The sequence below is a fragment of the Pinus tabuliformis genome, chromosome 9, assembly GCF_031772625.1.
Source record: "Pinus tabuliformis cultivar Carrire ecotype Pingquan chromosome 9, CPIR1, whole genome shotgun sequence".
Taxonomy (NCBI): Eukaryota; Viridiplantae; Streptophyta; class Pinopsida; order Pinales; family Pinaceae; genus Pinus; species Pinus tabuliformis.
The window spans coordinates 790,600,915-790,623,409 of NC_142307.1; the positions used below are offsets into that span (position 1 = coordinate 790,600,915).

General features: G+C 37.6%; 1 protein-coding gene across 1 annotated transcript; it reads right to left on the bottom strand.

The window, feature by feature from the left end:
- Positions 1-365: 365 nt before the first annotated feature.
- Positions 366-5,905, bottom strand: LOC149151110 (uncharacterized). The gene is made up of 5 exons (XM_089443063.1): positions 5,683-5,905; positions 4,882-5,463; positions 4,424-4,588; positions 2,903-4,183; positions 366-2,704 (listed from the first exon to the last, which is right to left on the bottom strand). The coding sequence occupies exons 1-5, from the start codon at positions 5,903-5,905 to the stop codon at positions 366-368; spliced, it is 4,590 nt and encodes a 1,529-aa protein (XP_089299189.1).
- Positions 5,906-22,495: the final 16,590 nt, after the last annotated feature.

The following is a 22,495-nucleotide window of genomic DNA, read 5'->3' on the forward strand; positions in this document are numbered from 1 at the left end:
GATTCTGAACTTTACCTCCAACAGGTCTATTGATTGTGTTTGCGCCACAGAACTGAATATAGCCACTTGACAACAGATGAGAACCGAGAGATTGCACACCTGTAAAGTGCATTCTTCCATTCAATCTCACAACGCCCAAATCGACTCAGGATTCTGCTGGGAACAGAGATTATAGAGCCTGCCAGTAACAGAGATTCCAAAGCATCTAACTTTCTTGATTGCCTGCCCTTGGAGCTTGGTGTAATTGATTCAGAAACAGGTGATCTGGTAACTAGCTCAGCAAAAGCCTGATGGATATCCAAGATTGCTGGTTCAGTAGCTGATCCCCAATACATCAGAAAGAACAGTTTTCCTGGGTAAGACTATTAAGGGATGATGCAGAGAGATTCTTCAGAGTTGACTGAAAGGGTTCTTTGGCTTCTGGCTGAGCCAAGATTGGCTTCCAAATCGGCTTGAGAATTTAGCTGCCTCATTATATGATAGAAGGAAATTTTCCGAAACTTGGCCAGCATGGGTCTAATTTTCTTGAGAATTCGGCCTAAATGGATCTGCAAAGGATTCGAGAGTGAGTTCATTGCTTGAATGATGAGCCGAGAGTCTCCAAAGACCGTCAGGGATTGAATATTCCGTTTAAGAGCCAGAGTCAGCCCCTGCCACAAAGCTAGAGCCTCAGCTCTATTGTTTGATTCGATTCCCAGACCCCAATGATACCTGAGTAATGTAGTGCCATCGGGATTCAGCAGAATTCCACCTCCACCCGCAGCTCCTGGATTGCCTTTAGAGGCCCCGTCGAAGAATAGACAATGGTCATCTAGGGCCGATCTCCACTTTAGAAATTCCTGTTCTTCCAGGCGTATTTCCCACATAGCATGGCAAGAGGCTGGAGTAATAGGGTTGGTTTGATTATTTGGGACAATATCTTTCAGCCAAAGCTCCTCCTCACTGTCCAGCTTCGCTTCATTCCTTAAGGCCGGCTTAGCTTCCAATGTCTCTCCCAGAATAGCTTTAATTTTGGATATAACGTTGTTTGATGTGCAGATTTCTCCTCTTAATATTCTGTTATTCCTTTCCAGCCATAACTTCCAGCAGATGAATTTAGGGATCCACATCCATGCAGTCTTAAGCAGGTTTTTTTTATTGAGGCAGAACGATGATAGCTTGGCCCACTCGTGAAGCAGGTTTGGCACATTTCTTGGCAGCTCAATCTTGTCCGCCCTTGAGCTCAGAACCCCCTTCCAAACTGCCTTGGCAAAGGGGCACAACAACAACAGGTGATCAGCTGTTTCTTCCTCTGACATACATAATGGGCATCTGGATGGCCCTTCCATTCCACGTTTTCTCAGGTTATCTCCTGTGAGAATACTGTTATGAGCTAGCGTCCAGCAGAAGAAGTCTATTTTTGGGAGTGAAGGGAAGCTCCATATGAATTTCCATTGCGTTGGGTCTGGAGGAACATTCGGAACAACAATCAAACTTTTGTATCCTTCAGCAACCGAGAAGGAACCAGTATGGGAGCCCCACCCTCTTTTGTCCTTGGCTGTTGCTGACAAGGGAGATTTTCCTTGGAGTTTGTCTAATAGTAATGAAGCTTCAGATTGCAAATGGTGTGGTACCTCTCCTAGATTCCAGCTGTCCCATCTTCTGCCAGCATCCTCCGTCCAGGTGGATATGTCCCAAAGTGTTTCCTTATTGTTGGATTGCAGCCATAGTATAATATTTGCCAGGCCTTCTATATGGTGTAGCTGCTGGTCTCCAAGAATCTGATCTTTCCAAATTCTAATTTTTTTCCCATTACCTGGGATCCAATAGAGGTTGGGACTGAAGTTCTCCAGAGCCGCGATACAAAGCTTGGATATTGGGGAACCTTTGGAGGTTTTTGGTGGAAGGTCCAAACATCTCAAACGTTGACCTTGAAAGTATTTCTTCCACAGTACTTTCTTGCTCCAGCTTATTTTCCCAGCCACAATATTCCACAAAATTTTTGAGCCTAGAGCGAGATTTTGAGCAGCCAAATCTCTCATTTGCAGACCTCCTTCCATGAATGGTCTCTTAATGGTATCCCAATTTACTAAATGAAGTCTTCTTTCATTGTTTTTCCCCCCTTCCCACAGGAATCTCCTCAGCATACCATCCATTTTACTGAGAAAGGTTTTGGGGGCAAGGAGAATGGAGTGCTGAAAAAGAGGCATGCTTGTTAGGACAGATTTTATAAGAATTATTTTCCCAGCAGTGTTCAGCCAGGAGGCTCCCCAGGCTTGTATTCTGAGCTTAAGCTTGTCCAAAAGGGGCATCCAGTGGGTAACTTTAGGGATGGATCTGAAAATTGGGATCCCAAGATATTTGAATGATTCCCAATCCTGACAGATTTTCATCTCAAGAAGCCTAGCTATGTCAGCCAGATTTTTGGCTGAGCAGTTCCAGCCAAAGATTGTGCTTTTTGAATAGTTTATCTTGCTGCCGGAGGCTTCCTTATAGATGTCCAGTTCCTTTTTAAAAGATCTGGCCGAATTAATGCTCGCTCCACCTAGTAGCAGAGTATCGTCGGCAAATTGGGCATGGTTTATGTCTTTGACATTATGCACCATTCTGAGGCCTGGCAGAATTTGGACTTGCTGACAGAAGTCGAGCTGGAAACTAAGCACTGAGGCTTGAATAGCATAGAGAAGCGGGGACAGCGGACAACCTTGTCTTAATCCCCTGGAAGCTGTAAAAAATTCAGTCGAACGTCCATTTACCAACGGTGCAATCCAAGGAGAGGCAATGCAGGCTTTCACCCAATTTATGAAGTTTATTGAGAAGCCCATTTTCGTCATAACAACAAACAAAAAGTCATGCCTCACCCTGTCAAAGGCATTAGCCAAATCGAGTTTTATTACCATTCCTTTCTCTTTTCTCTGGCCACTTGAGTGAACTGCCTCTTGAACCAGCACAATATTATCCAGTATCTTTCTCCCTTTGATGAAGCCTCCTTGGTTCTCCGGTATGATGTCCGGCAGAATATTCTTGAGGCGAATGGATATTATTTTGGTAATCAGTTTATAGCTAGTATTACACAACGAAATGGGTCGAAATCTACTGAAATCTGAAGCTCCTTTCTCTTTCGGAATCAATGCAAGGAAGGCTGAATTGGTACTGCCTCCTATCTTTGCGCAAAATTGGGACTTCCTAACCATTCTCAGGAGGTCTTTATTGATAGTTGACCAGCAAGACTGAAAGAACCTAGCAGTGAACCCATCAGGCCCTGGCGCCTTATCCGGTTCCATGCAATCCAAGGCTTTCTTGAGCTCATCCATGCTGATCGGGGCAGTCAGCATATTATTGACAGGGTCTTGCACACAGAAGGGGATTAGATTATACGGATAGGCTTGAGGATCTATAGGCTGGTCATCAGGCGCTGAGTAGAGATCTTTGAAATAGGAGAAGGCTGCTCTCTTGATGCCTTCAAAATCTTTAACCACTGCATCTTGGGAGCGGATTTCTGAAACATTTTTGAATTGCTTTCGAGCTTCGGCATGCTTGTGGAAAAAACTAGTATTTTTGTCGCCGGCCTGTAACCATAAGTTTCTGGATTTTTGTCTCCAATACTCCTCTTCGTCCCTACTAGCTTTATGAAGGGCTTTTTGCAACTCAACTTCTTTTTGGAGCAGACTTTGGGTAATAACTGAATCCTCCATTGATGATTGAAGGGCAGCAAGGTTTTCTATAGACTCTTTTCTCTTGGCAGCAGGTGTTTTCAAAGCTTTAGCCCACTCCTTGAGTCTTCTCTTAAGAGCCCGCAACTTTTCTTCCCACACGAAGAAAGGGGATCCCTGTATTTTCCGGTTCCAGACTTCAGAAACCACCTCATTGAAACCCTCTTGCTGAATCCACAAAGGGCTAAATCTAAATGGAATGGGGCCAAGAAAACCATCCATGGAGAGCTCGAGACTTATGGGTTTATGATCGGAGGTGCAGTTGGGCAGAATTTTGGATGATGCCATTAGCCCGCTAGTAAGAAAGGAGGCTTGGACTAGGAATCTGTCCAATCGAGCAGCTATATGGCTGGGGCCTAATCTTTTATTAGACCAAGTGTATTTCCCAGCTGATGGTTTGATGTCCTCCAAATCCCAGCCAATCATGATATCTTCTACCCATTCTCTAGCTGGATCCCTTACAGGGGAACCACCTTTTTTCTCTTCAGCAGCTAGAGTAACGTTCAGATCCCCTGCAATAATGATGTTTTCTGGATTGTGCAATAAAAGAAAGGACTGGAGCGAGTCCCAACAAATTTTTTTCTCCGATGGAGAGACCGGAGCATAAAGGTTAAACATACTTACTTGTTGACCAGAGTCTTTGTGGAGGAGCTGAGTGAAAATCCAGTGCTGGCAACTTTCTTCTTGAATCAAGTCGTATTTGGAGCTGTCCCAGAAGGAGGCAATCCCACCAGAGGCACCTCTAGCACTGACAGCTCTACCAGGGCCTTTGCGCCAGAATGTTTTGCTGGATTGGAGGAGAAGAGTGTCCTCCAGCTTTGTCTCCTGGATGAGAAGGATTTCAGGCACATGCAACCTCACAATGTCTTTTAGGGCCTCTTCTTTCAGCCTGCTACCTAATCCTCTGCAATTCCAGGAGACGTATTTCATTATTTACTGGGGTGGGGGGGAGTGGCTCCTTTTGGAGCCTTGTTATGCTTGCGCCCTGATCTGGTGTTCATCATTCCCTTGAGAGTTTTCTGGGAGCCTTGGAGAACATCCATGTAAGTTTTCTCCTCTCTCTGTTTCTTCTTGGATTTTCGGCCCCTGGTCGATTTGATAGGAGAAATTTGTGAGCTGTCTGATTCAGATTCTCTTTCTTCTGATTCTTCCCCTGAGTCAGATGCAAGACTAATGTGCTCGTCGTTGCCTGCTTTTTCCCCTTGATCTGCCTTGGCTAGGTGGGCATTTGATTCTTCTTCGGTATCTTTCCTTTTCTTCGGCTGATCTTCAGTTTCTTCATGGTTCTCTGAGGCCTCCCCCTTTTCACCTGAGGATGGGCCTTCATTTGAGACTGGTTTGGTCTTGTCATTGGACTGGGGGTTCCCCTTTGGTCCTGTCTGCTTCTTCTCATTTGGCTTTGAGACTACCTTTCCCTTTTTTATTTCCTTCCATCCTTCTTCTTCCTCTTTGTCCCCTGATGGTGCTTTGGGGCAGTTTCGTTGAAAATGGTCGTGCTCATGGCAGATTCTGCATTTAAATGGCAGTTGCTCGTAGTCCAGCTTTTGGAAGTGGTGCCAATCTCCCACTGTAAGCTTGATGGCTTCCGGTAGTCCAGCTTCTAGGTCAACTTCCACGCAGATTCTGGCGCAGGTGTATTGGCCCTTGTTATCAGCTTTGTCGATGAATCTGCCCAGTCCGTTTCCTATCTTTTGCAGAGATTGATAGCTCCAGCAGTGTATTGGCAGATTGGGAATCCGAACCCAAACATGGACCTCCTTTGGAACATCGACTGAGGGGTCAAAGTCGGGTGTCCATTTATTCAGAAAGAGACCTTGGTTTCCCATGAAATATGGGCCATTTCTGAACACCAGATCTCGGTCTTCCTTGGTAGTGAATTCGAAGATGAAAAAGCCCCTTCCAACCGCGTAGCTGATCACATTGTTGGGAAGCAGGGGTCTCCAGTTTCGTTGAACCCATTCATCAGTCGATTTTGTTGTTGGCCACCGACCCATAAATTGCCCCACTAAACCTCTGTCAGCCAAGGCAAGGGCGATTTTGATCGTTTGGTCTTCCGGCAAAGCGATTTCTGGGATTTCATCCAGCTTTTTGATAAACTTCGGGACTTCAGGATGAGTTCTTTTTTTCCCCCTCTGCGTTAGAATGCTTCTGAAGGCTTCTGCTGGTGATAGCGGAGGGGTGGGAGAGGGCTCCGCACCCCCTGGAGCAGCCATGGCGGCGGGCAGACGATCGCAGACCTAGCCTGATCGCATATCAGAGCGCGCGCAACCAATCCGTAATTGTATATATATATGTTAAGAGTTAATATTTTATGCATTATTTAAAATAACGATTTTACTATTTCAAAACTCCAACCGGTAACTTGTGAAAAGTTTTCTCTCCAATTTTTTAAAATTACAAACCAGCCCCATGGTTAGGCAGTTGTAATTGAATTTGAAACAATAAGCCAGGGGAAAAGCAACAAGAACCCCTTGTATGCAAGTTGAACGACTAAGTCAAAATTTTGTCCAAAAATGAACAACTATATAGGTTCAACATTTTGTATATCATTTTTATGTTAATGGTAAATTTTGGAATATTTTTTTTAATATTTTAAAATTTATAATTAAATTATGCTCAAATTATATAACATGATACTTTAATATTTTTGAATTGAAAATGTCCCAAATCAACAATTATAATGAATCATGCATATCATCTTATAACAAAAGTCACTGTAACGCCCACCCATTCAGGCCAATGATCGGTTGTTGTACTCCACAGACACAAGAACTCCCATCCTCTTTTATGATTGAGGTGTAACATAATTTCGCAGTTCTTTGACAGTGTGAAAGGACAAAGGGAATATCAAGGTTGATGCTATAGATGCAAGGTTTTTGTACTTCCGTTAAAACAAGTTTACCCCATTCTCAACCAGGTGACAAAGTTAAGAAACATTTTTCCCTGCAGAAATCAAAACATTCAACCAAACCATAACTCATGGTGTTGAGTAAGGATGAAATATGCATTTAATCTTCAACACATTAAAACCAAGTATAGAAGAAATAAGCTGATTCGTGACCTATAACTGAACAAAGAAAGAAAGAGAGTCTGAGGTGTGGGAGTTCCCAGCGGGCACACACAAAAACAGTAATATGGATGCAAAAACTCATCAACGAAAACCACTTGCCAATGCCAAGAAAGTTGTTGGTATTGGCATGGAAAAAGGCCAGGTTAGAAGATCATCTTAAGAAAGATGTTGCAAAAAGCATAATGGCTATGAATACGGGAAAGTCCTAGGATTAGCAAATTTTATCGGTTAGATCGCATGGATCACACCAAGAATTAGACATCTAAATTTTTGTGGAATCAAAGGTTAACGAATTGTTTTTTAAATTAAAATAACAGATATTTTAATTATTTTTAAAGTTAAACATTATAATGTAGTTCAATAAAATGTTAATGATTTATATTAAATTATTTTTAAAGTTAAACATTATAATGTAATGTAATAAAATGTTAACTATTTTTTTTAATTAAAATAAAAAATACTTTAACTATTTTAAAGTTAAATATTATAATTTGTGTTAGTAAACAAGTAAATTGATTGCTTGAGAGGATTAATAATGCAATTTTGAGAAACATAATTTCTTTTCCAAAAACTATTTTTTTATTTATAAACTATATTTAAATAAATTGTATTTTTTTTTCAAATCTTTTAATATAATATTATTTTTTTATATTTTTATTACCACTAATATATTATAACAAACCATCATATATTATAACAAATTATTAATAATGTGGAATTATTTTTATAGTTTTATTAAAAATATTTTATTGAATACATATTATTTTAATGTTAGAAAAAGCATATTATGACATAAATAAATCATTTTATATCCTTATTCATCACAAATCTTAATAAAGTGGATCTATGATTTGGAAATGACACAACTACAACTCAGATTTACACCTCGGGACTCATAATGACAACCTATAGATCACATCATACATATGGAATTATTACCTCCAACGCCCTCCCTTAATCCTTACCTGACAAATATAGAAACACACATTACAAAATAAATGAATCTCTATCAAACTAGTCTTCATCAACACTCACATCCACTCTAGAATCTCACAAACATCACTCTTTCACCATCGCATCTTTGATTTGTCAGTTGACCTCCATTTAAAATGTAACTACCTCTAACCATTGTTGATAAACTTCGCAAGATCAACAATATTGACACCTCGACTCGTCGAGGCTTCCGCAATAAGAGTCGTCAAGTAATGAACCATCCTATGTACCAACCACCATTTGTCAGATATTTTTCTTTCATCTATCCGTCAGTTGATAGGATGGAGATCTCGATACTAACTGTGTTCAAAATTTGATCAAAGAACTTGACCTTACTAACACAAGAATTGATGTTTCAGACATTGAGGCTTCCATTTTAAAAACCACCAAGCCTTTTTATAACCAGAATTGAAAGAAATAGAAAACTACTTGACAAAGACATCTTACAACTACAAACTCAATAATCATCAAACTATTAGCTATCATCCAGGCATAGACAAGTCACCACATCCCTCCTTAACACAGGTCAAAAGTTGTTCATCTTGTTCAATCTTTATCTTGGAGTTTTCTCGTCTTCACAAAGCATTTGTTAGAGTGGTCAATTCTAACAAACTTACACTCACATATTGAGTTGACTAGACTCAATATGTTTAAAATGCAAAATCCAAAATTTGAGATCGAAACAAACTTGCAACATAAACATCTCATACAGAGATCTCTTTCCCGTAGAAGCTAAAAATTGAGATCTACCTCCAATTTTAACACTTTTGACATATATCACTAGCCACTTGAATATCCTCCGCACCAGATCACAAATCCAGATCTTAAGTCTAGATCCGTGCGGCAAAATGTATAGTTCGTGGGCACAATTTTACAAATTTATAATATGACGGTGCACACAATTTTGACAAAACCATCCAGGTATGAATTTAACTCTGCAGGTTCCGAGCATATAATCACATACAAAAATTTACAAATAGAAAAATCACGGAAGGATATGATTGTTATCACTCTGTAATTTCCTTTAGTTGTAGGAAGGAAACACAAAGGTAACCACAAACCACTTTAAAACTGGAATCTAGCCCATCCAACTTCAGAGAGAGCTCTCTCTATATGAATCTCCAGTCACTTAGATGACTGGTTTTCTTCGATTTTAGGCTAGGTATTGAGATCATAGAGGAATAGGTTTCTAAAATTTTAATGGCAGAGAAATAGAGATATACATTTGGAAATGGAGTCTAATTGACTAAAGTGATCAATAACTTGTTATGGAGTAGATTTAGGACAAGGGAAATGTAGCCAAAACTTCTGGATCTATAAATTCGTTGTAGCATATGGTAGAGGAATTAAGAATCAAAACCCATTAAACATAAAGCATCTATCAAGCATGAATTTTACGCTTAACTTTAGATGAAAAACATTGGTATTATTTGAAATGGAATGAAACAAATTAGCATCTATCTAGGATGAATTCTGTAACATATAGTCTTCATTCAAATAATGAAAAGAAGTACATGTTCATGGATAACCATAAAATAACACATAAACGTAGAAAGAAAAATCACCAGAAGTTGATGACACATGAATCCTTGAGAAAAAGGGTTGTGTACTTCTATATTGATCACTTGTATTAAAACTCCATAGTTTACAATATCAAAGAGCGGATCTCTCTTACTACTTCCCCAATCAACATTTTTCACACTAAAGTTCATGAAATGTATACAATTACATCATTGCTGGACTAAGGAAGTCAAAATACATCATTTTCCCAAAGGTAGGAAGAGGTTAAAATCCTTTAGGAATAAAATATTTGGAAAATCTTCCCATATCCTACTATATAGGGTTTGGTTTTTGACTAACCAAAAATATGCTAACGGAAGACAAAATCATGGGATTCGTCTAACATCCTCCTCCCACATTTGCCCAAGTAATCAACCAACCAGGGTAAACATGTGATGAGAGGCTACTATGATATGATTCAACCCCCTAGGTGACCTTAAGGAAGTGGAATCGACAGAAACACGTCAATCATACCTTCCACATCAACAACAACACTCCCACGAGCCATCCCAACCACTCAAGTATCATGCCCCTGGGTCCCACTGATGTTTTAGACCACTTGACCCGTAGACGCTCTCGTGGTATGGACGTGACAACATCCAAGTGGCTATGGACACTCTCATGCCAAGGCATGCTAATGTCTAGGGATTATTTTTCTTAGTTTTGTGCCAACCTCCTCAGGATTTGAGCCACTTTTCAGGCTGAGAGCCCAGGTCACTACCCAGAATTGAATGACACCTTCAAAAAAGAAATGTAACAAGGAAACAATGATGCAAATACAAATACTTGAACAAGCCCTTATCCGGACCCCTACTAGCCATGAGAGACATTTCATCAAACATATCACAAAAATGTATTCTACAGGTGTAAATAATAGTTTTAAGCATAGGGGTCTTATACTTATTTTAGAATCGATATGAAGCATTGTATTCTTATATCGTTTGTTGCATTATCATATATTAGGTCATAGATACATTATTCATTCTTTTACCAGTAAAAACATGAGAGAACCATACATAACCACTGTCATAAAACATATACATAACCAACATAATAACAATAGAAATACCAAGAAAATCATAACCATATGATCCAAATATAAAACAATATAACACTCATAGAAATACAAGAAGAAATAACCTCATATTGATGATGCAAAATCCTAACCTAGGATGGGATTACCACATTCCACCTGACCATAGAATAGTAGAGCCAAATCTATCTTCAACCATTCACTCCTGTGCCATATTCCAAGCATGAATGTGTGACTCAAACCAAAGGAACTGACCAGGGCATCCCGAGGCTAAACCACCTCACCCTCATCAATAGAAACCAGGCTTTACCGTAATCCATCCTGGATCACTAGGCCAACATAATAAACATGTAATAAGAAGATTTACCATGATCTCCACTAGATCACTAGGTCAAACAAGCAAGGAGGCCACTGGATTTCTTCACCTATACCATGAGGAATTTTCCTGTCTCTTAGTCTCTCAGACTTTACCGTAATCCACAATGGTTCACTAGGCCCTAAACTAAGACCCACTCTCTAAGCTTTACCGCATATCCCATCCCGAGATTATTAGGCCAAATGGAGAGAAATCCAACTCTTGGCTTTGTTGTATATCCCGTCATTCACCAACAAGGATTCCAAGGCCCACCTAGGCATAGAATCATGGCTTTACCACAACCTAGAGTCTGGCTCAAGGGTTACTAGGTTAGCCTCTTTATCGTAATCCACAGTCCGGTTTAAGGACCACTAGGCCATGTGTTTTAACATTTAGAGATCCACCTCAATTAGCTTCGAATCCATCCGATAATCTAGCTCAACCAAATATGAGAACCCCATCACACCATGACTATTCGGAAATGGAAAGGCTAGGCTGAAAACACTATCACACTCGGAAAAAACCATGCCATAATATCAAAATAACCACATGCAATACCATGCATGCCAAATATAGCAAGGGAAACACACATGTAAATCAATACCTGCAAAGAATCCTATTATAGCTTCTTCTTGATCCCGCTCTTCCTTGCTTGCTCCTTCCTTCCTCTTGCCTTCTTTTCGTTTCTTGATCCAATGAAAAAGCTCATCAAAAACTTTCCAACTGATTCTCAGAAACATTTTTATTAATGAGGCCTCTATTTTCTTCATTTTCCATTATTTTTCTCCAATTTCCTCCTCACATTCATCATGTGACCTTTCACCTTCCTTTTCTCCTAATTTCCATTATTTTCATAAATAAATTTTCCCAAAATGCCATTTTTCCTCTCCAAAGCCTTTTCCATTTCCTTTGCCAATTTCCTTAGCCATAATAAACTGAAGTGACACCCACTAGGATAGTTTTCCCACCATTCATATTGGAATACGTGTCCCATCAACCATTGTCTTATATATTTTTACATGATTTTTTAACCAAGGTTGTTACAGAATCCCCCCCTTAGGCGATCACCATCCTTAGTGTTCAATGACACTGATAACCAGCAAGAGTGCTGACAACAAAGCATACTGCCTGTGGAGTTTTATAGCACAACTCGTTGCAATATTTACAATTACCATCTGCTAAAACATGAAAAACATATTGGTTACTGGAGCTTTATAACACAACTCATTATAGTATTTAAAATAATGACCACATATACACGCATACACATTTTCTTCAACCAATAAATAACCATACTGTCTATGGAGATTTATAAATCCATCTCGATACAGTTTACAATGACATACACATATACACATATGCACATTTTCTCAACTAGAAAATAAAAAGATACGATTCTTGCATTTGCAACAAGGGAATCTAGAGGCTCACACCTCCACCCTCAAAGTAATATTAGGATTCACCTACTTCCCAAGAAGTCCAAAATCTACTCCAAGGTCAAATATGCATCCAATGTCCAATGCTACAATCCAGGGCCACTTGTTCTCTTAGTGAAAATTTATTTGATCATTGTTTGAGGGAACACTCCCAATGTGCATTTGATTCCATATGGCAATGATAATGACCAAAAAAAATATATCCCTAGCTTTCCCTTCTCTGCTACACAATCCCTCAGGCAACCATGTCACCCCTTCCATGCAGTGACTCATGTTCCAAGTTCCCTGGCATCCCCTATCCAAGGTGATGCATCCCTTGACAAGGTGTCCTTGCATCAGAAGGTCAAATAACCAAAGCATATACCTGCCTCAAAACCATCATACCAGTCATAGCATGCTCCTGGAAATCAATGGACACTATTGGGTACCAGTGTCCCACAATGGTCCTGCTCCTGAATACTTTACCAACATACTACTGCATTTTCCAGTTCCTTTTGCTATTACAAATTCTTGCAGTCAATTCAACCACCCAACTTGGTATTTCATGCTTTCTTGTACCAAGCACATGATTTCCATTAGATTTAAAATCAATTGAAATAACTTCAAATCATACCTCATTGGTGGCCTGTCAACAAGGTGTACTTTCAATTATGTTTGCTTCCTATCACAACAAGTCAAACTAACATCTTTGACCAAATCATCATGTATAAACATATCACATCAGGTTAGCTCAAAACACAACCATCATAGATCAAAACCATAAATCACATGTAACCATCATAAACCATAATCAAATATCACATGTAATCATCCTATACTAGAATCATAAATCACATGCATAATAAAACTGAAATAAAATATTGATACTTATCCTTTAATCAATCCTTAGCTTATAACATTGTCCTTATTCCATACACACTCTGAATTAGTTGCCACACCCGGAAAACAACCAGTGCTTTCTCTGCAGCCATGTGCACATACACATAGTGTGAATCACACACATACAACCACACACAATATACAACACCATGCAATACATGCACCTACATCTCACATACCACACATACATCTATACCCAGTGTACAACACAACATAATACATACACCTACATCTACTGTACACCACTACACAATACATACACCTACACCTGATGTACAACATAATACATATATGTACATAGAGTACAACACAACGCATACATATGTCACGATACCATGACTACACATTGCACATACATAGTACCACATGCCCGCAACACAACATGTAAAACATGCACACAATACCACATGTACATGAGTACCATATTTACAACATTTACAGAATACCACTTGTAAAAAGCACCACCTGCACAATGTGTGCACAACATCACATGTACATGGAACCACTTGCACAATGTGTACACAATGCCACATGTACGTTGTACCGCCTGTACACAATGCCATACATACACAACACCACATGCACATGTACACACAACCAGATGTACACAACACCATATACGCAACATGTATACAACACCATCTTCACATAACACCTCATGCACAGCATGTACACAACACCACATGCTCACAACACCACTTGTACAATCATGCACACAACACCATATGTACACAAAACCACATGTACAACATGCGCACAACACCATATGCACATAGCACTGCATATACAACATGTACACAACACTGCATATCGAACATGCACACAACAAAATATGGACACAACATTATATGTACCACCCTATACATAACATTGCATAAACAACATGTACATACACTATATATACACCACACCGCATGTGTACAACATCGCAGATGCAACACGTAAAACATATACATAATACACACAATGGTAGTACCACACATCCAAAACCACATTGTCTCTACCAAGCAACCTTGCTTCGAGTGTTTTATCCATTCTTGTCCGAGCATGCCACAAACCAAAATTCCTTCATTTCACTGATGTATCCCTCGGTATAGCCTATCCATAACATAGACATAATATAATCACATAATATCGACTCATAACCACATGATACTTACCTCATACATTTTTCATAACTACTCTTCCACTTGGTTGCTCATAAACCAGGAAACTTGTCATGCCATTCATTTTCACAAGCAATCATTCCTCCATAAGAATGATCCCTGACAACCCTGTCGGACAATGACATAGATACATGGATATATACATACATACTCATAAACATTAGCATAAAACAAGCATGATCATGTTAGAGAATGACATACATATACACTTATATACATATAAACATTAGCATTAAACCACCATGATCCATGATGACCCTATGAGACATGACATACATACATACATACATGTATACATATATAAACATCAACATAATCATGGTCATAACATAATTACCAGATATCATAAGGTCAAGGTTAAGAGAATTTCATTTATTTGTGCACACCATGCACAACATTAAGAACAATCGTTCCCAACATAGCCAAGGCACCTGGCACCTCAGATCCATTTACTTCACCTTTCCTCTTACCTTTCTTGTGTCTGTCTATCCATTTTCCATTTACCCCAATATACCCAACCAATCCAACTCACTGTCATACTCTTTCCTTTAGTTGCCTTTACACATGCACCAACTTCATCTGAGTCTCTCATTACCTGTTGGGTTCTACACATCTCTACCAGAGTTCCATCAACTTTCTTCTTTCCCAACCAAGTCCCAAGACTCAAAACTTAAAATGCAAGAACAAGAAGAAAACAAGAATAAGACCATGAAAACCAAAAATAATATAACATCGCAACCAAAGTGGCATGGCCATGTACAAGACGTAAACACAACTGCAATCAAGCACAAAAAAAAAGAAGACCAAAAGAATAAGAATGAAAACAAACACCATGACTCAATCCCCATGGTTCACAATGATTCCAAGGGAAAGCTCAACCTGAGCCTTCTTCAATATTTCATGGAAATTTCTTTGTCATGTAACTCCCTACATCGTACTACTATAAAGACATAACTGTCAGTGCATAAATAAATGTAACAATATACCAATTATCTTACCTTCCCAAGCATGTTACCCTGCAACTAATCACACATATCAACCACATGTTCCAAATATAAAGACAATTATATCTATTAATTCAAAATCAACCCTTACTAAGACTAACAATCATATCATAATCCATAGTCAACTCATAGTCATTAGACATAATGCTACAATTGTCACCTATTACACTCAAGCACATGTCAACTATCTCAACACATATGTGTTAGTATCACCATCTTAAAACAAGATCATTTGAACACATACTCATATTATGAAATTCGTCAAACATTCAACCAACCTACAAACATACCATGTTAAATAAATCAAGTAGATGACATAATTAAACACTCAAACATCCAATAGATGACATAAGCCAAATCATATATTAATGTATCTAAGGGGAGGTTATGTTGTCTACACAATCAATCTAGTTAACATGATATAACTTTATAACACATCAACTCAAACATAAATAAGATAATGACATCCATAGTAGTCACTGACTAACATGTTCACATCATAAACTCATAAAAAATTATCATTCATACATAATCATCACATACTCATGGTCATTCTAGATTAGTATGACATAATATCACAACATATTAACTCATACCTGAATGTCATAACCCTAACCATTTGCATAGACCAATCCAACTTAATATGATAAATATAACATCAAGATATTAATGCAATAACCCTATTAATAATGTTACTAGCATATAACAACAACAAGTTATATATCATGATCATCAAGAACATATAACCTGATCATCAAGCCAACTATCATATAACAACAATAAGTTAACCTATAACATACTCATCAAAAACATATAACATAATCATCAATTTATTTAACATACAACAACAATAGTAATGCATACAACCACGGGATAATATCATTCATGATTATCTGACACATGTGCATAGGAATATAATAATCAACTAGCATATATCATACATGTAACCATAACATCAATATACATGTACATAAACCTAATGTATATAAACCTAATGCATATAAATCCATTAATGTACATACCTGAATGCCCAACATACAAACATGTATGATGACATGCTCTTACCTCGAGGTCCAACACTGCAACTTCACTTTGATGGTCTGCATCTTCTGCTTTATCTCCGTCAACACATAATAATTATAACATAATAACTACATCATGATGACCTAATTGCATACGATGACCTCACAATGCATGTTTGACCTACTATACATGCATATTTATAACCATGACAATGCATGCATAACAACATATAGACACCGACATGCATAACAAATACATATACAACCATACACTCATGACGACACATTCCACAACAACACCATCGACTTTCACATGGCGACATCACTACAACCATGATAAACACCATGAAAATGCAACAAGAACATGGACTACAAACATAAGGAACACCTATGAAACCGACATGAATGCATGACTAGCACACTGCTTATCCAGTTCGAGGGGTGAACCATGCTCTGATACCACTCTGTAACACTCTCGTCCAACATCTACCCAAGTAACTGTCCAACCAGGGTAAACATGTGATGAGAGACTACTATGATATGATTCAACCTCCTAGGTCACCTTAAGGAAGTGGAATCAATGGAAACACATTAAACATACCTTTCACATCAATAAAAACACTCCCGAGAGCCATCCCAACCACTCAGGTATCATGCCCCTAGGTCCTACTAAGGTTTTAGACCACTTGACCCCAGGACACTCCATGGTATGGACCTGATAACATCCAGGAGGCTTTGGATGCTCCCAAGCCAAGGCATGCTAGCATCCAAGGACTATTTTTCTCAGTACTGTGCTAGTGTCCCTGAGATTTGAGCCACTTTTAAGGCCCAGAGCCTAGGTCACTTCCCATAATTGAAAGACACCTTCAAAACATAAAGATAACAAATAAACGAGGATGAAAATGCAAATACTTGAACAAGCCCTTAACCAGACCCATGCTAGCCATCACAAGAATTTCGTCAAACATATCACAAAAATGCAATCTACAGGTGTAAACAATAGATGTAAGCATAGGGGTCTCATACTTATCTGATAATCTCTAAGAAGCACTGTTCCTTTATATAATTTGTTGCATTATCGTCTATTAGGTCATAGATACATTGTTCATTCTTTTAATAGTAAAAACATGGGAGAGGCATACATATCCATTCTCATAAAACATATACATAACCAACATAATAGCAACAAAAATACCAAGGAAATCAAGCCATATGATCCACATATAAACCAATATAATACTCATAGAAATAAAAGGAGAAATAACCTCATATTAATGATGTAAAATCCAAACCCAAGATGGGACTATCACGTTCCACCCGACCATAGAATGGCTGAGCCAAATGTCTCTTCAGCCATTCACCTCCGTGCGATATTTCAAGCATAAATGTGGGACTCAAACCAAAAGAACCAACTAGGGCATACCGAGGCTAAACCACCTCACCCTCGTCAACAGAAACTAGGCTTTATCGTAATCCATCTCGGATCACTAGGCAAACACAATAAACATGTAATAACAGGCTTCACCATGATCTCCGCCAGATAACTAGGCCAAACAAACATGGATGCCACTAGATTTCTCCATCTACACCATGAGGATTTTTCCTGTCTCTTAGTCTCTCTGGCTTTATCACAAACCACACCGAATCACTAGGCCCTCAACCAAGACCCACTCTTCAGGCTTTACTGCATATCCCATCCTGAGATTACTAGGCCCAAGGGAGAGCAATCCACCTCTTGGCTTTACCGTATATATTTCCATTCACCGATAAGAATTCTTAGGCCCATCGAGGCACACAATCCTGGCTTTACCACAACCCACATTCTAGTTCAGGGGTTACTAGACCAGTGGCTTTACTGTGATCCACACTCCAGTTAAGGGACCACTAGGCCATGTGTTCTATCATTCGAAGATCCACCTCACTTAGCTTCAAATCCATCTAGCAATCCAGCTTAACCAAACATGAGAACCCCATCACACCATGGCTATCCAGAAATGGCAAGGCTAGGTTAAAAACATTCTCACACCTGGAAAAACCCATACAGTAACAACAAAAGAACCACATGCAATACCATGCATTCCAAATATAGCAAGGAAAACACACATGCAAATCGATAATTACAAAGAATCCTGTTGTAACTACTTGTTCCTGCTCTTCTTTGCTTTCTCCTTCCTTCCTCTTGCCTTCTTTTCCTTTCTTGATCCAATGCAAAACTTTAGCAAAATATTTCCAAATAATCCTCAGAATCTTTTTTATCAATGAGGCTTCTACTTTCTTCATTTTCCATTATTTTCCTTCAATTTCCTCCTCACATGCAATGTGGGACCAGTCACCTTCCTTTTCTCCTAATTCCCATTATTTTCATAAATAAATGTGCAAAAAAAGCTATTTTTCCTTTCCAAAGCCTTTGACATTGCCTTTTCCAATTTCCTTAGCCATACTAAGCTGAAGTGACACCCCACTAGGATGTTTCTCCCACCATTGAACCTGGAATACGTATCCCATCAACCATGGTCTTATATATTTTTACATGAGTTTTTAACCAGGCCTGTTACAATTGGGTAAAATAATCTTTAAAAGTCATGAACCAAATCAATTTGGAGTCAATTATGCCAAGTTGGAGAAACCAAGTCGAATTCCAAACAATTCTAGAACTATGTCATCAAATCTGGCTTGGTGAAATTGTGAAAAATGGGTCTCAAAGTGACACTCGTAATTCCCAAACTGTAACACTTGCATAAAAACTGAGAGTTATTTTTTATTTGATTCATTATTGACAAAAACGTCTTCTTTTTTAATGATTCACTTCCAACTATTATAAAAGGGTGCCAAAAAACAATGGTTAAAACAAGAAAAAGTATAGAATTTTATTCTTTGAAAAATAGGCCTTAAAGGTCATTGCATATCTTCCAAACCATGCTAACTATGTAAAATATGATTTTTTCATTAATTGGCCAACATGTGACAAAAACATTTTTTTTTTTCCAAAATCCATCTCTAGTTGGTCCCAAACTACTCTTGAAGTTGACTAATAACATAGTAAAAAACGCATCAAAAACGCAACAAGTTCAACCTTTGTGAATTTTGGGACCCCCTTGAATTTTGAAAGGGTTTTATAGGTGATGAATGATTCTTGGAACATAATATACCTATTAAAACACTTTTGATCATACTACATCCTCCCATTCTTTAAACATCAAATTCTAAATAGAAAGTGCAACAACTAAGCACAAGGAAATTGACATTGAATGCCTTCATAAGAATGAGGCTCGAATATCCAAGACACCAAAAGATACCTTTCATAACCATACAAAATGATTTCAAGAGGTTTGGAGCCGAATTGAAGGGTCAAATGGTTGACTATGTAAAAACACAACAATTTTGCTGTGTTTTCTCCTTCCTTCAGCAAAAGCGCAATGACTTCTCTCTTTTCATATTTCAGATCATCCTTTGGCCTTCTGAATGTGATATGCAGGTGAGAGACATCCTTAGGATCATCATACACTGGTTAGATAACACCTATTTAAGCTATAAAACTCTATCTCTTCAAAATATGCACCTACAACAAAAGTGCAACAAATGTTTACTTGCATGATTTGACCTGATGTTCAGATCTCTGACTAATCGACATAGCTGATGGATGATGTGCCACTTTTATAAACCTCCTTTAAGCTCTTACACACAAGAAAAGATTCCAAAACCTTGACTTTCTACCAAACCCTAATACTTTTGATAATGGCGCAATAGAAAAACACAGTGGTGAAGGAATAGATATGAAAGTGACTAGTTGAGTGCACTCTTAAAAATTTTCAGATGAATTTTCACGTATTAAATGCAAATGAACAAGAAAAACAAACTTATATAACCTAGAGGTTGTTAAGGTGGAAGAAACCATAACCATTGTGAAATTGCAATGAATTCCCTGCAACATTGGTGCATCAAGTGTCCTATTGACATCCAGAGTGCCTCAAGAGAACAAGTGACAAAATAAATGACTTGTTGGAAGCGAAATTAAGCCGAATTGGAGGGTCAAATTGTTGACTATGTAAAAACACAACAATTTTGCTGTGTTTCTCCTTCCTTCAGCAAAAGCGCAACGATTTCTCTCTTTTCATATTTCAAATCACCCTTTGGCCTTCTGAATGTGATATCTAGGTGAGAGACATGCTTAGGATCATCATACACTCGTTAGATAACACCTGTTTAAGCTACAAAACTCTATCTATTCAAAATATGCACCTACAACAAAAGTGCAACAAATGTTTACTTGCATGATTTGACCTGATGTTCAGATCTCTGACTAATCGACATAGCTGATGGATTTTATGTGCCACTTTTATAAACCTCCTTTAAGCTCTTACACACAAGAAAACATTCCAAAATCTTGACTTTCTACCCAACCCTAATACTTTTGATAATAGCACAACAAAAAAATGCAACGGTGAAGGAATAGATATGAAAGTGACTAGTTGAGTGCACTCATAGAAATTTTCAGATGAATTTTTGAGGTGTTAAATGCAAATGAACAAGAAAAGCAAACTTATATAACCTAGAGGTCGTTAAGGTGGAAGAAACCATAACCATTGTGAAATCGCAATGAATTCCCTGCAACATTGGCACATCAAGTGTCCTATTGACATCCAGAGTGCCTCAAGAGAACAAGTGACGAAATAATGACTTGTTGGAAGTGAAATTAAGCTTTTAAAACACTCCATGTGATCTAGAAACTTTTTTAGTGCCATCGTGACCTTTTGAAGTTCAAAATCCTCAAACGCAACGCAAGGAAGAAACACAGTAGATTTTTCCACCTTTGTATTTGTAAATCATGTCACAAGGTTTGACATAGCTACAAACTTACCAAATTAAATTACCAAGCTTGACATTAAGTACTATAACATAAGACTCAGACATCGACGATGCTTGAAGAAGTTGCAAACAACAAATAGATCTACACACACAGAATCACAAACAATTTCACACACTAAAAATAAACTCTCACATATCTATACTAACATGTACAAAAACAGTAACACTTAGGATCCCTCACATATTCCTCGCCCTCCCTTGAGGGAGTCAAGCCAATACCAACGTTGATACCATGTTAGAAAAATAGAGAGAGCACATTATGACACACATAAGTCACTTGATATCTTTATTCATCACAACAGTTACAAATATATAGGACATAAATCAGAAACTTCACCAAATCTAGATCCTAAGAAAGTGGATCTATGACTCATGTCACAACTACAACTCAGACATAGGGAACAATGACTTCTAGATTAACTAGTAAGGACTCACAATGACAATGTATAGATCACATCATACACATGGAAGCATTACTTCCAACAATAATTATTTAAATTACAATTAGTAATAATATATTTATTAATCTCAATAATAAGATATTTACTAGATTTTAGATTAATAATGATAGAATATTTATGTGATTTCCCTAAAAGATTCTTCTCAAAAAACTTGACATAAATCACAGAAGCCTAAAATCAACAACAATAAAATAAATTATTAAAAAATAATTGTAATAAATTAGTAGCTGAAATCCAAAAAAATAACAAAATATTTTCCTTTAATAAATTTATGTATTCTTATAAATTAACTTTAAAAAAAATTAATAACGAAAAATATTTTACTCCAATAATTTTGTCTCTATTATATAACATTTCCCTTTAATAAATTTATTAATATTATGCTACTCTATAATACCATTTCCCTTTAATAAATTTATCAATATTATGCTACTTGTTAGAGTGTAAATGATAAGAGGCTATTTTCCTTTAGCTTTATAATTTTAAAAAGTTTAGTGAGAAACTTTCCGATGTTAGTCGACAAAAATAAACAATGTAAGTTTATTTAATAAATTTGTATATGTTATTTAACATTTTTCTTTAATAAATTTGTCTACATTACTTGACAGGCTGGAGAGTAAATTATCGCTTTATTATTTTAAAGAGTTAAGTAAGTTTGGAATTTGTAAGTAAATTATAAGATAATTTAAAATAACGAGTATATTTTATTGAGTGGAATGCCATAATTTCATCTCAGAAGAATAATTATTTCATAAATGAGATAAGGGTCAGTTTACAATCTACATAGCATGAAATACGATTATACTACCCTAGAGATTTGAATTCATACCGCAGGAGACACTAAATATATATCATATTATTTGAGCTAAATTCTTTAACAAATTACAATAAAATTATTTTAATTATTGTCAAAATTTGTATAATTTTATATTAAATAAATATTAAAATTTGTATAATT

Bases quoted from the DNA above. Each gene is read 5' to 3' on its own strand.
- LOC149151110 (XM_089443063.1), bottom strand. From the start codon at position 5,905: ATGGCTGCTCCAGGGGGTGCGGAGCCCTCTCCCACCCCTCCGCTATCA. The intron at 5,464-5,682 runs GTCGGTGGCCAA...TTGACCCCTCAG, and splicing joins TTTAGTGGGGCAATTTATGG to TCGATGTTCCAAAGGAGGTC. The intron at 2,705-2,902 runs GTGGCCAGAGAA...AATTTTTTACAG, and splicing joins TCAAGAGGCAGTTCACTCAA to CTTCCAGGGGATTAAGACAA.